The 12,885-nt window shown below is 40.8% G+C and overlaps 1 protein-coding gene across 1 annotated transcript in view; it reads right to left on the minus strand.

The window, feature by feature from the left end:
- Positions 1-12,885, minus strand: part of BCL2L13 (BCL2 like 13) — a 90,922-nt gene that overhangs the window by 72,160 nt on the left and 5,877 nt on the right. Inside the window, exon 2 of the mRNA XM_028120992.2 lies at positions 7,982-8,150. Within this exon, the coding sequence (XP_027976793.1) occupies positions 7,982-8,102 (121 nt within the window). The 5' untranslated portion in view covers positions 8,103-8,150. The remainder of the gene's footprint in view (positions 1-7,981; positions 8,151-12,885) is intronic.

A 12,885-nucleotide genomic window follows, 5' to 3' on the forward strand; every position in this document is an offset into this window, starting at 1 on the left:
GAAGGGGTGGGGGGATGGCCTAGCCTGGTGATGGGTATTAAAGAGGGCATGTTCTGCATGGAGCACTGGGTGCTATACGCAAACAACGAATCATGGAACACTATATCAAAAACTAATGATGTAATGTATGGTGATTAACATAACAATAAAAAATTTTTTAAAGATTTTATTTATTCATTTGACAGAGAGAGAGAGCACAAGTACAAGGAGCAGCAGCAGAGGGAGAGGGAGAAACACGCTTCCCGCTGAGCAAGGAGCCTAATGTGGGGCTCGAGCCCAGGACCCTGGGATCATGATCTGAGCCAAAGGCAGATGCTTAATCAACTGAGCCACCCAGACTCCCCAGAAGCTGAATATCTTAACATTCCCTATCACTAGTTCAATGCTAAGCAGTGCAAGTGGGGTTTTTTTGTTTTTTGTTTTTTGTTTTTTTTAAAGATTTTATTTATTTATTCATGAGAGACAGAGAGAGAGAGAGAGAGAGAGGCAGAGGGAGAAGCAGGCTCCCAAGGAGCAGGGAGCCCAATGCGGGACTCGATCCCAGGACCCCGGGACCATGACCCGAGCCAAAGGCAGACGCTCAACCATCTGAGCCACCCAGGCGCCCGAGTGCAAGTGTTTTGCTGCAATTTTTTGAGCTCAAGAATGAGACTGCAACTTTTCTCAATATAACGAATAGCTCTGGAAATTACTTTTCACTGCAGACTTAAAAATGTTTCTTAATAACTAAATCTAAAATTATAAGGCCTACTGCTTGCTAACCCCGCCATGGATAATGTTCCTGAGAGTAAATGACACTGCTCCTTGGACTGCATTCTCCTTGTTGGGTCCCCAGGTAAAGAAGGCTGTCCTACCCAGGGATACAATGATTCTTGGTTCCATATAGCAGATCAAGTATTGTTCCCTGATAATGGAGTTCATGCCCCACAAATAATCAATAATGTATCCTTAACTTTAGCTACCACAGCAATGAGATGTCACAAGCCCTACAGCACATCAGCAGGTATTTGTCTAAATGCCCCTGCATGGATTATATTGGGTACAAGACTGGCCTTGGACTATATTCTGGCTGAACAGGGAGGAGTATGTATGGTTGCCAACACCTCCTACTGAGTTGGATTAACACTACTGGTTAGGTGGAAAAATCCATACATGCTAAGGAAAGGAAACTAATGGTTATCTGAAAATACCTACTAGTCCCCTCTGGGACTTACTCACTTAGCTGAATCTGAGATTCTGAGGTGGATGGCTGAGATCAACACTGCAGAATGGCTTCATCCTGCTAATTGGGATTCTGTTTATAATCGCCTTAATCAAGTGTTATACGAGACAAACTGAATGGATTTCAATGAACGTCACTGCATCTAAATTTGATGGGTAGACTGTTGGGAGCAATGGCCTACAATGAATCCCAAGCATCCCCATATGTCCTTGCTGAGTACGGCAAACTGAAGGCCTAACTATCCTCTGACTCTAAGCCATTTTTATAACTAGTAATGAAGGCAATTTGGTAGGTCAAAATGACCACAAAGTAACTGCTCACTCTTTCAAATAGGGTCACTGGTTTGCTTACTGTTTTGCTACAAAAGGTGCTAAGCCCTTAGTACTGGCTTCCTCAGCTGCAGTACAACCCACTACATAAAATGCCACCAGGTGGGCTCATCATATTACCCCATGGTAGTTAGAGGCAGGGTGGACCAGTGCTATCATGTAACACTCCTAGTGTTTCCTAGGCTGGAGTAGTAATACATCATCTTGTTCTAATCTAGTGAGTCTTAATATCCAGTTTTGGCATCTATGGAGTTCTAGTTCTAGGTTAAAGTATAAAAACCACATGTGCTTCAGGGGTGCCTGGGTGGCTCAGTCAGTTGAGCATCCAACTTTTGGTTTCAACTCAGGTGGTGAATTCAGGGTCCTGGGATCAAGCCCCTTGTTGGACTCCACACCCAGCGCAGAGTCTGCTTTGTCTCTTTCCCTCCCCTTCTGCCCCTCCCCACACTCGCTTGTGCTCTCTCTCTCACAAATAAGTGAATAAATAAAAACCACATGTGTTTCATAAAATTAATTCCTGGAATCTTCGTCCCAAAGCAAAATGCTGGTAGGTCCGGATATAATTCCTACCTCAGGTGCACTAACCATTTATACATTAATCACTATCAACACAACTACTTGGTTGGACTCCCTATAAGTCCATGGTACATGGCCATTGAGTCTAAATACCTGAGTCTTAAAACAATGGAATCCAGCACTTTCAGAAGTTATAACTAATTTTTAAAACAATGTGTAAAAAAAAGATATGCTGTGGTTGACAATTTAGAGGCCACATATTTAATTTTAATTTTTCTAATTTTTTTTTTTGAGAGAGAGAGAGAGAGGAATGGGGAGGGGCAGAGGGAGAGGGAGAGAGAGAACAACCCTGAGACCATGACCTGAGCTGAAATCAAGAGTCGGACGCTTAACTGAGCCAACCAGGTACCCCATCACATATTTATTTCATTTTTTTTAAAGATTTTATTTATTTGAGAGAGAGAGACACAGCGAGAGAGGGAACACAAGCAGGGGCAGAGGGAGAGGGAGAAGCAGGCTTCCCGCGGAGCAGGGAGTCCGATGCAGGGCTCCATCCCAGGACCCTGGGATCATGACCTGAGCCGAAGGCAGGACGCTTAACGACTGAGCCATCCAGGTGGCCCAACACATATTTATTTTAAATGACAAGCTCCTCATAAAAATATCATTACTCTTTGATCCACTAGTTTGACTCTAGATGATCTAGGAAAAGTAAATAAATGGGAAAAAAAAGGCAATATATAGGGCACCTGGGTGGCTCAGTTGGTTAAGCGACTGCCTTCGGCTCAGGTCATGATCCTGCAGTCCCGGGATCGAGTCCCGCATCGGGCTCCCTGCTCAGCAGGGAGTCTGCTTCTCCCTCTGACCTTCTTCCCTCTCGTACTCTCTCTCTCTCATTCTCTCTCTCTCTCAAATAAATAAATAAAATCTTAAAAAAAAAGGCAATATATAAAAGCACTCTTTTTTTTTTAGATTTTTATTTATTCATTTGACAGAGACAGAGAGAGACACAGCGAGAGAAGAAACACAAGCAGGGGGAGTGGGAGAGGGAGAAGCAGGCTTCCCACTGAGCAGGGAGCCCGATGCAGGACTCGATCCCAGGACCCCGGGATCATGACCTGAGCCGAAGGCAGACACTTAACAACTGAGCCACTCAGCCGGGAGTCTGCTTCTCCCTCTGCCTGCTGGTTCCCCTGCTTGGTCCCCCTGCTCGTGCACGTTCTCTCTCTCATTCTCTCTCTCTCTGACAAATAAAATCTTTAATAAATAAATAAAAATGTCTTATTGTAGAAAACTCCAAATACAAAAGTAGATAGAACATTATAATTAATCCCCACATACTCACTACGCAGACCCAACAACCCACAAATCACAGCCAATCTGCTCCACCCACCCCCACATTCTTCCTTCTCAAATCTACCCTAAAGCAAATCCTAAACATGGTACCTCTTCTTCAGCAGGTATCTCAGTTTGTATCTGCAAAAGATAAGAACTTAAAAAAAGGGGGCTCCTGGGTGGCTCAGTCATTAAGCATCTGCCTTCGGCTCAGGTCATGATCCCAGGGTCCTGGGATTGAGCCCCATATCGGGCTCCCTACTCAGCGGGGAGTCTGCTTCTCCCTCTCCCACTCCCCCTGCTTGTGTTCCCTCTCTTGCTATCTCTCTCTGTCAAATAAAATCTTTAAAAAAATAAATAAATAAAAATCAGTAGCACTGCTATAAAATTTTTGGTTTACCATAAAAACCTTTTCACCTAGGTCACTAACACTGGTAGTAGGGCTTTCATTGAAAAAGTCAGTTAAAGGGCGCCTGGGTGGCTCACTCAGATAAGCTGCCTTAGGCTCAGGTCATGATCCTGGAGTCCCTGGATCGAGTCCTGCATCAGGCTCCCTGCTTCTCCCTCTGACCCTCCCCCCTCTCATATGCTCTCTGTCTCATTCTCTCTCTCTCAAATAAATAAAATCTTTAAAAAAAAAAGTCAGTTAAAGAGGGAATCGTATACAAAGAAGTTATTATAAGAAATTTTAATTGAAAATGTTAATAAATGTACATATATCACAGACCTGTATCCCTGAAACAAATAATACATTATATGTTAATAATTAAAAAAAAGAAAAAAGAAAAAGAATTGAAATGAAATCTGATCAAGCTACTAGGTTTAACTGCAAACTTTACAAGAAATATGGAGGAAAAAGAACATCCTGTTACACCTTAGAGATACAATCAGGAAAATATAGACCGTGGGAAACTATGCAGGACAAACATCCCAGATTCTTTAACCAATAAATTACAGGAAGGAAACATGTAGATTAAAAATGACTTAAGAAAGAGATATATCCACTAGTTGCAATGTACAGATCTTATTTGTATCCTGATTCAAAGAAACAAACTTTAAAAAATTGTTACATTCATAATTGAAATACATTTTAAATGCTAATTAGATGTTTATAATATTAACTAATTGTTATTTTAAAATGTTAGATGTTGATAATGATATCAGGGTTCTTTTTTTTTTAAGATTTTATATATTTATTTGACAGAAACACAGCAAGAGAGAGAACACAAGCAGGGGGAGTGGGAGAGGGAGAAGCAGGCTTCCTACGGAGCAGGAAGCCCGATATGGGGCTCGATCCCAGGACCCTGGGATCATGATCAGGCGCCCCAGTGCTACTGATTTTTTGTAAAAGAACTAGAAACAGGGGCACCTGGCTGGCTCAGTCAGTAGAGCATGCAACTTTGATCTCGGGTTGTGAGTTCGAGCCCCATGTTAGGTATAGAGATTGCTTAAAAATAAAATCTTTAGGGGTGCCTGGGTGGCGCAGTCGGTTGAGTGTCCAACTCTTGGTTTCAGCTCAGGTCATGATCTCAGGGTCATGGGACTGAGCCCCACATCGGGCTCCCTGCTCAGTGGGAGACTGCTTTTCCCTCTCCCTCTGCCCCTCCCTGTTGCTTGTGCTCTTGAGAGTGTGTTCTTTCTCTCTCAAATAAATAAAATCTTTTAAAAAAAAGTGAAATAAAATCACAAATAATTGATTATAACTATGTAAAAACTATGTATATTGATAAAAATTAGAAAATAAGAAAATAGGGCACCTGGGTGGCTCAGTTGGTTAAGCGACTGCCTTCAGCTCAGGTCATGGTCCTGGAGTCCTGGGATCGAGTCCCGCATCGGGCTCCCTGCTCAGCAGGGAGTCTGCTTCTCCCTCTGACCCTCTTCCCTCTTGTGCTTTCTATCTCTCATTCTCTCTCTCTCTCTCAAATAAATAAATAAAATCTTAAAAAAAAAAAAAAGAAAAGAAAATAAGGGGCAGCTGGGTGGCTCAGTAGGTTGAGCATGCAGCTCTTGATTCTGGCTCAGGTCATGATCTCAGTGTCATGGGCCTGAGCCCCGCATCAGGCTCCACACTCATCAGGGAGTCTGCTTCTCTCTCTCTCCCTCTGCCCGTCCCCCGCTGTCTCTCTCTCTAAAATAAATGAATAAAGCTTAAATTAAAAAAAAAGAAGAAAGTAAAATATGTTCTGTAAGTTTGGTTATAAATTATAAATTAGGGGTGTCTGGGTGGCTCAGTCAATTAAGCGTCTGCCTTTGGCTCAGGTCATGATCCTAGGGTCCTGGGTTCGAGCCCTGCATCGGACTCCTGGCTCAGCAGGGAGCCTGCTTCTCCCTCTCCTTCTGCCTGCCACTCCCCCTGCTTGTGCCCACTCTCTCTCTCTCTCTTTCAAATAAATATATAAAATCTTTAAAAATAAATAAATAAAAATAATAAATAAATTAAATAATTGGTATCTCTTAGGAGTTTTTAAAGTTATTTTGCCGGGGCACCTGGGTGGCCCAGTCGGTTAAGCATCTGCCTTCAGCTCAGGTCATGTTCCCAGGGTCCTGGGATCAGGCCCCGCATCGGGCTCCCTGCTCAGTGGGGAGCCTGCTTCTCCCTATCTCTCTGCTGCTCCCCCTACTTGTGCTTGCTCCTGCTCTCTCTCTCCCTCTCAAGTAAATAAATAAAAATCTTTAAAAAAAAGTTATTTTAATGTAATTTTGTTAAAGTAGCAACCTATCTTGGGGTACTTAAAATACGATTCAATATTTAAAAACAGAATACAGCAGGGGGCACCTGGGTGGCTCAATCAGTTAAGCATTCAACACTCAATTTCGGCTCAGGTCATGATCTCAGGGTCCTAGAATTGAGCCCTTAGGCAGGCTCCATGCTTGGCGTGTAGCATGCTCAAGATTCTCTCTCCCTCTCCCTCTGCCCCTTCCCTCCACTCCCCACTGCATACACGTGCTCTCTTAAAAACAAACAAACCAGAACACACCAGTTAGTCACATTTAAGTATTTAAATTAGCAATATGAGGACACCTTTTGTCATCCCTACTGTCAGAATGGCAACTGGATTCCATCATTTCTGAATTCTTAACTCTACCCTTTCTTGAGCTAGAATGGAAACAGATAAGATCCACCCCCATAGCTGCAGTAGAAACCAATAGATAAGAATATTTATGATGATGTTACACCTTAACAAAAAAGACAAATTTAGACTCCAGTAACTGTTTTAACCTTCATTCAGTGAACTATTTACAGAAAAACATATCCAACTTCATAATACAAAAAATTATGCTAGAAACTCTCTTCAGTCTATCAGATATAGGGAGACTGCATAGCTCAGCTGGTTAAGCGTTGGGACTCTTGATTTCGGCTCAGGTCTTGATCTCAGGGTCGTGGGATTAAGCCCCCAAGATCAGTGCAGAGGCTACTTAAGATTCTCTTGCTCTCCCTCTGCCATCCCTGACCCCTCACCACCCCCATGCGCATGTGTGCACTCTCACACTCTCAAATAAATAAATCTAGAAGTTAAAATACTTTTTAAAAAGTCTATCGGATATATAAATCCATTGTTTAAATCTAATATCCTTGAGAAAAGTCAATTCAAGAAACTTAACTTTAAAATAATTATGTAGGGACACCTGGGTGGCTCAGTCGGTTAAGCATCTGCCTTTGGCTCAGGTCATGATCCCAGGGTCTTGGGATCAAGTCCCGCATTGGGCTCCCTGCTCAGTGGGGAGCCTGCTTCTCCCTCTGCCTGCTGCTCCCCCTGCTTGTGCTCTCTCTCCCTCTGACAAATAAATGAAATCTTTAAAAAATAATAGTGATAAAAAATAAAATAAAACAATTATGTAATTCCAATCTGTCTTGTTAAGCATGAAACTTTTTTTAAAAGCTTTTATTTATTGGGGTGCCTGGGTGGCTCAGTCGGTTAAGCGTCTGCCTTTGGCTCGGATCGTGATCCCAGGGTCCTGGGATCGAGCCCTGCATTGGGCTCCCTGCTTGGCGGGAGGCCTGCTTCTCCCTCTCCCACTCCCCCTACTTGTGTTCCCTCTCTCACTGTGTCTCTCTCTGTGTCAAACAAATAAATAAAATTTAAAAAAAAAAAAGGCTTTTATTTATTTATTTAAGAGAGAGAGAGGAAGAGAGCTCCAGCATAAGCAGGGGGGAGAGGCAGAGGGAGAAGGAGAAGCAGGCTCCCCTCGCAGCAGGGAGCCCGATGCGAGGCTTGATCCCAGGAACCAGAGATCATGACCTGAGCCAAAGGCAGACACTTAACAGACTAAGCCACCCAGATGCCCCAAGGATGAAATTTCTAGAGAAAGATAGAATTGTTTATTTACATGTACTTAGTACATTTTTACATGTACCAACAGCAATTATTGAAATTATCACACTCTTAAAAAGCATTAAAAGTCTTTTCTGGGAATGGATCAGGGGGTGGGAATGGTTGGGGTAAGAAGTTATTCTTTAAAAGATTATTAGTATTATTTGATCTTATAACCACAGATACAAATTATGTAGATATATGTACTTTTATATGTGAAGTAATTACTACCACTTAATATAACCACCATGAGTCAAAGACAATACCTTGGGGCGAGGAAAGATGCTGCTCTTGTAGCTTCTCCTGAGAGAGGAGTCCCAAGTAGCTGAGAACAACATACTTCGTTTCATAGTGGAATCCTAGAGGCACAGTAGTAGAGGACGCCATTGAGTTGGCTGGCAGAGCTCCAGAAGTCTACTTACAGATGTGTAAAACCTAAAAACATAAAAAGTTATTTTTTCAGTTTAAAGTTTGTTACATGCCAGTACATTTCCCCATTGACTGTAATTATTCAACTAAATACCAAAATAAGTATTTCTCAGTCTTTTCTTCTCAGTAATTTTTAAAAATTGTAACTTTAGTTTACTTACAAGTCAGAATTTATTAATTCAGACTTCAGATCAAAAAGCAAATTTCCCTATCTCTCCCTAGTTTCTCTGTTTTCACCTATGTGGCAAAAACACTGGTTATGCCCCCACCTTTCCCTCCACCCCAATATATATTCTCTTATTTCTTTTAATAATAAAGCCTCCTGGGGCACCTGATTGGCTCATTTGGTAGAGCATACAACTCTTATCTCGGGGTTGTGAGTTCAAGCAACATGCTGGGTGTGGAGATCACTTAAAAATAAAATCTTAAAAATAAATAAATAAATAAATAAATAAATAAATAAATAAATAAATAAAGACTCCTAAATTCTAGCTAGGTCCATGGCCACAAAACTGCAGACCACATTTCCCAGTTCCTTAGCAGCTTCATGTGCCAAATGATTAGCCTGAGTCAAAGGAATATGAGCAGAAGTTATATGTGCAATCTGTGGGTCTCTTTTTAAAGATTTTCTCTTTCCTCCTTGCTATGGTTTGGAATGTGAATATGGCAGATAACCAGTTCTGACATGCAAACAAGGACACCAATTTAGGGGATGGTAAAGTAACAAAAGAGAAGGATCTGGGTCCCTGAATGACCACGTGCAGCAGAGCTGCCCTGCCTGGACTAACCACATCTGGACTGTCATTTAAGGCACTTCATTCTGAAATCTCTTCATTCAGCATCCTAACTTGTACCATAATTAATACAACTACAACTTCTGCCTCTTCACATGGACTTAGCAGCTGTTTTACCTACCATGTGCCTTAACAGTTGTTTAAAATCAAAAATTCTTATTAAGGAGTTTCCAAATAACTGAGTTTTTTACTTAAACAATAATACTAACTGCTTTAAGATCTCAGGAAATAGCCAGTAAAAGAAAAAGAGGTTCAGATAACTAACAACATGAAAAGGAGACAGGCAATGTTGACAAAATTTAAGATCTATAAGCCAACTAAGAGAAATGTCTAAGAGTGATAAACAATGAAAAAATACATGCAGAATTTTATTTTATTTTTTTAAAGATTTTATTTATTTGACAGAGACACAGCAAGAGAGGGAACACAAGCAGGGGGAGTGGGAGAGGGAGAAGCAGGCCTCCCACAGAGCAGGGAGACCGATGCGGGGCTCGATCCCAGGACCCTGGGACCATGACCTGAGCTGAAGGCAGACACTCAATGACTGAGCCACCCAGGCGCCCCCATGCAGAATTTTAAATACACAAAAGAAAACAGTGGCTATATAAAGAGATAAAAAGGAAGAATAACATAAAAATATGCTTTGAATGGTTAAATACTGTCTTTAAAAAATGCATTTATGGTTGCTATTATCAGTATTTACTTAGGCTATCGAAAGAAATCCTAGTGCAATATTTAAAAGTCCCTATTGTTTCCTATCTTCATGGAGCAATGCTACCAAATTATACCAAAACATATATGAAATCAAACAGTAGGCCTTAGACCGCCCTGTTCAACTTTAAAAGTTTATCAACTTCAGAAACTATTTCAAAATTATTACTACATACCCCAAAGAAAGGGAAAAAGTGTCACAGCTTACATCACAGGAATAAAAGCCACACCCACTGTGTAATTACAGGGTGCTTTACTCTTAAAAAGCTCAAAATATTTGATACTTTTACAGTTACCATTTAATAGTGGCAGAATTTCAAGTTTACAAATATAAAAAGGGATACCCACGAAGGTAAAATAAGTTTTCTGAGGCCTATCAGTCAGGTACTAGCTAGCGCGGTGCTATAATGAACCTTTGCTTTTTTATTGTATTTTTTTGCCTGCCTGCCATCTGAACCCAATTTCCTTTACAGGGAGCATCCAACATTGCATCAATCTCGATAGGAAACAGAAATCTCCCAGCCCCCGCTGTAAAAGCTAAAACGAGACAGATTTTTTTTCTTTCCCATTCTCCTGTTCTGTAGCATGTAGGGTATATGATCTAGGTTCAGCCAAGTCCAAGACCCCTACTAGCATCGAGAACGTGGAAAGACATTTAAATTAAAGATAATTCATGGAGAAATCCATGGAGAAGGTTGTGGTACTAAGTCAGCAGAGGCAGAGGTGCAGATCCAACAGCAGTGTCCTAACTCTTCTGTTCCTTGGCCTGATCCCTGTTCAGTCTGTAGCCAAGTCTCCCTTGGTTCCTGCCTGTTTCCCAAACCTGGTTTTCCAGCTTCCCATCCATTCTGAGCTACTCAATGCCCTTTTCGTAAGTTCCATTTCTGCTTAAATAAGCTAGAATGATTCTGTGGTGTTGGCAACCAAGAGCTAACTGGAACAAGGGCCAAGATGGAACCTAATTTTCTTGAAACTTGTGAGGCAGTTCCCCAACAACTATAACACACTACTTTCATGTGAAGATTACTAGGCTGAATTTATAGTTGAGAAAAATCTTTAAAGTCCTCATATTGACCTAGTAATTGTATCTACTGAAACAGAAGGCAATGCCTTCTGATAATTTTGTGTGTTCATTCAACACACATTTCTTAAGATACAAGGTACTCTACAGACATTAGGCATAAAATTAAGATAAATCACCTGCCTTCTGGAGTTTTTGACCAATTAGAGGAAAACGAAAATATGCAAATGAATCTGAATAATAAAGTTCTATGACACAGGTTAGTATCCACAGAATAGGAGAGGGCAACCAAAAAGAGGAAGCAGGAAAGTCTCTCTGGGAAAGGAAAAAAGTAAAAATCAGGAAAGGCTTTATCAAGTAAAATCTGAGCCAATCTTGGAACATGAGTAGGTATTCACTAACTGAACCAGCTTAGGGGGATGAGACAGGGATGCATTTTAAATGTAAAGACCAGGAAAAAGCACAGAAGCGTTTTAAAACAGCAGGGAACATAAAAACTAAGGAATCTGACATGGCTAAATCGTAAGCTATAAGGGGGATGAGGCTGAGCAGGAGTAAGCAGCAGTCAACATTTGGTGTGCTTTGTATACCATGGGATTCTGGGCAGCTTAGGTTTTATCCTTATAGGATAAAAAGGAATTATTTTAACCATGTTCATGAACGAACCCCCTAAAACTGTATGCAAATTCTCTGTGCAGGAGCATTTTTTTCTAGAAAGAAAAATCATTCCATTTCTTTCGTTAGTTTCTCAAATTAGATCATGATGTAAAACAGGCTAAAAACTACTATAGAACACTACCAGGAACTATTGAAAGGTTTCAAGCAAGAAAAGCATTCAACAGATTGTATTCTAGAAAAATCATCCTGGAGATGGTATGGAAGATTAAGAATAGAGACTGGAGGCAAGGACACAAGTTAGGGGAATATTGGAAAAATCTAAACAAGATGTATGAAGGCGTAAATTAGAGCAAGAACACAAGAAAGAAGGGGATGAATAGGAAAAATATTAAGAGCTTCAAAGATTTGTTAACTAACTTGGTAAGAGTACTCTAGGCCGCTGTAGGGAAAGTGGTGTTATTCCTATTTCTCAAATCAGATAATATAGGAAGAGCTGGTTTTAGGAGAGGATAATAGGTTCACTTTGGGGCATACTGAATTTAAAATACCTAGTTGTCCAGGTGAAGATGTATAGCAAGAGGCTGGATATACGAGCTCTTATACTAAGAGCTCTGGACTGGCAATAAAAAATTGTGCTCTGCATAGATACAAGTCAATGAAATTATCTAAGGAGACTGAATAGAGAGTTAATGACTTCCAGTGGGTAGGAAGTGTCAAAATTTTGGGTAGGAGTGAGAAAGGGTATCACAGGTTGAAAAACCCATATTCAATAGATAGTTTTACACTGGAAGGGAAACATTACCTCTGTTTTCAGATTACAAAGTATAGAAAATAAAGCTCAGCAAATCTTCAATCTTCTTTTTCTTCAATCTTCTCTGTACCAGTGACTCAGTGCACGGATGGGAGAGAAGAAATAAATGCACCCATCACTCCCTACCCCAAGCACCACCACCAGAATCGGAGCCAGAGAATTTTTTATTTATCAAAAGGAGACATGGTTTAAAAAAAAATGTCAAGAAATACTGGTTTCATCTGAAAAAGAAACACCATTAGAATTCAGGACAAAACTAACATTTCAGGGGTCGTCAAAAGATGAGAAGCTGGCAGAAGCAACCTCCACATCTGGATCAGAACAGTCAGAAAGGAAGGAAGAAAAACAGGAAAGAGTGTGTTTACAGAAGTCAGGAAAGGAACTTCAATAAGAAAGCAGTGAAGAAATGTATGAAATGTAACAACACACCAAAAAGAATGAAAATGTCAGGGTAATGATCCTTGACTGGACAGTTCTATTTGACCGCCAGGGGCAATAGCAAAAGGCAGGGAGTTGTAGACTGAATGGAAAGTGAAAAGGGAGAGAAAGGAGTTTTAGTCTATTCTTTCAAAGAAAGAGCCTGGTTGGATGGGAAGAAAAGAAGCCAGAGAGAGAGATGAGTTTGAGAGTTCATTTGTTTTGTTTTTGTGCACAACAAGAGTCTTAAGCACGTTTACACGCAGTGGAGAAGGAGCCAATGAGATATAAATAAATACAGAAAGCAAGGAATAAATTATGAAGTGAAGTTCCAAAAGAGAGGGGAGAACAGAGCAAATCAGTAACAAA

Source organism: Eumetopias jubatus, unplaced genomic scaffold (genome assembly GCF_037043125.1).
Source record: "Eumetopias jubatus isolate StellerSeaLion01/CBP00866 unplaced genomic scaffold, mEumJub1_p1.0 scaffold_8, whole genome shotgun sequence".
Classification (NCBI taxonomy): domain Eukaryota; kingdom Metazoa; phylum Chordata; class Mammalia; order Carnivora; family Otariidae; genus Eumetopias; species Eumetopias jubatus.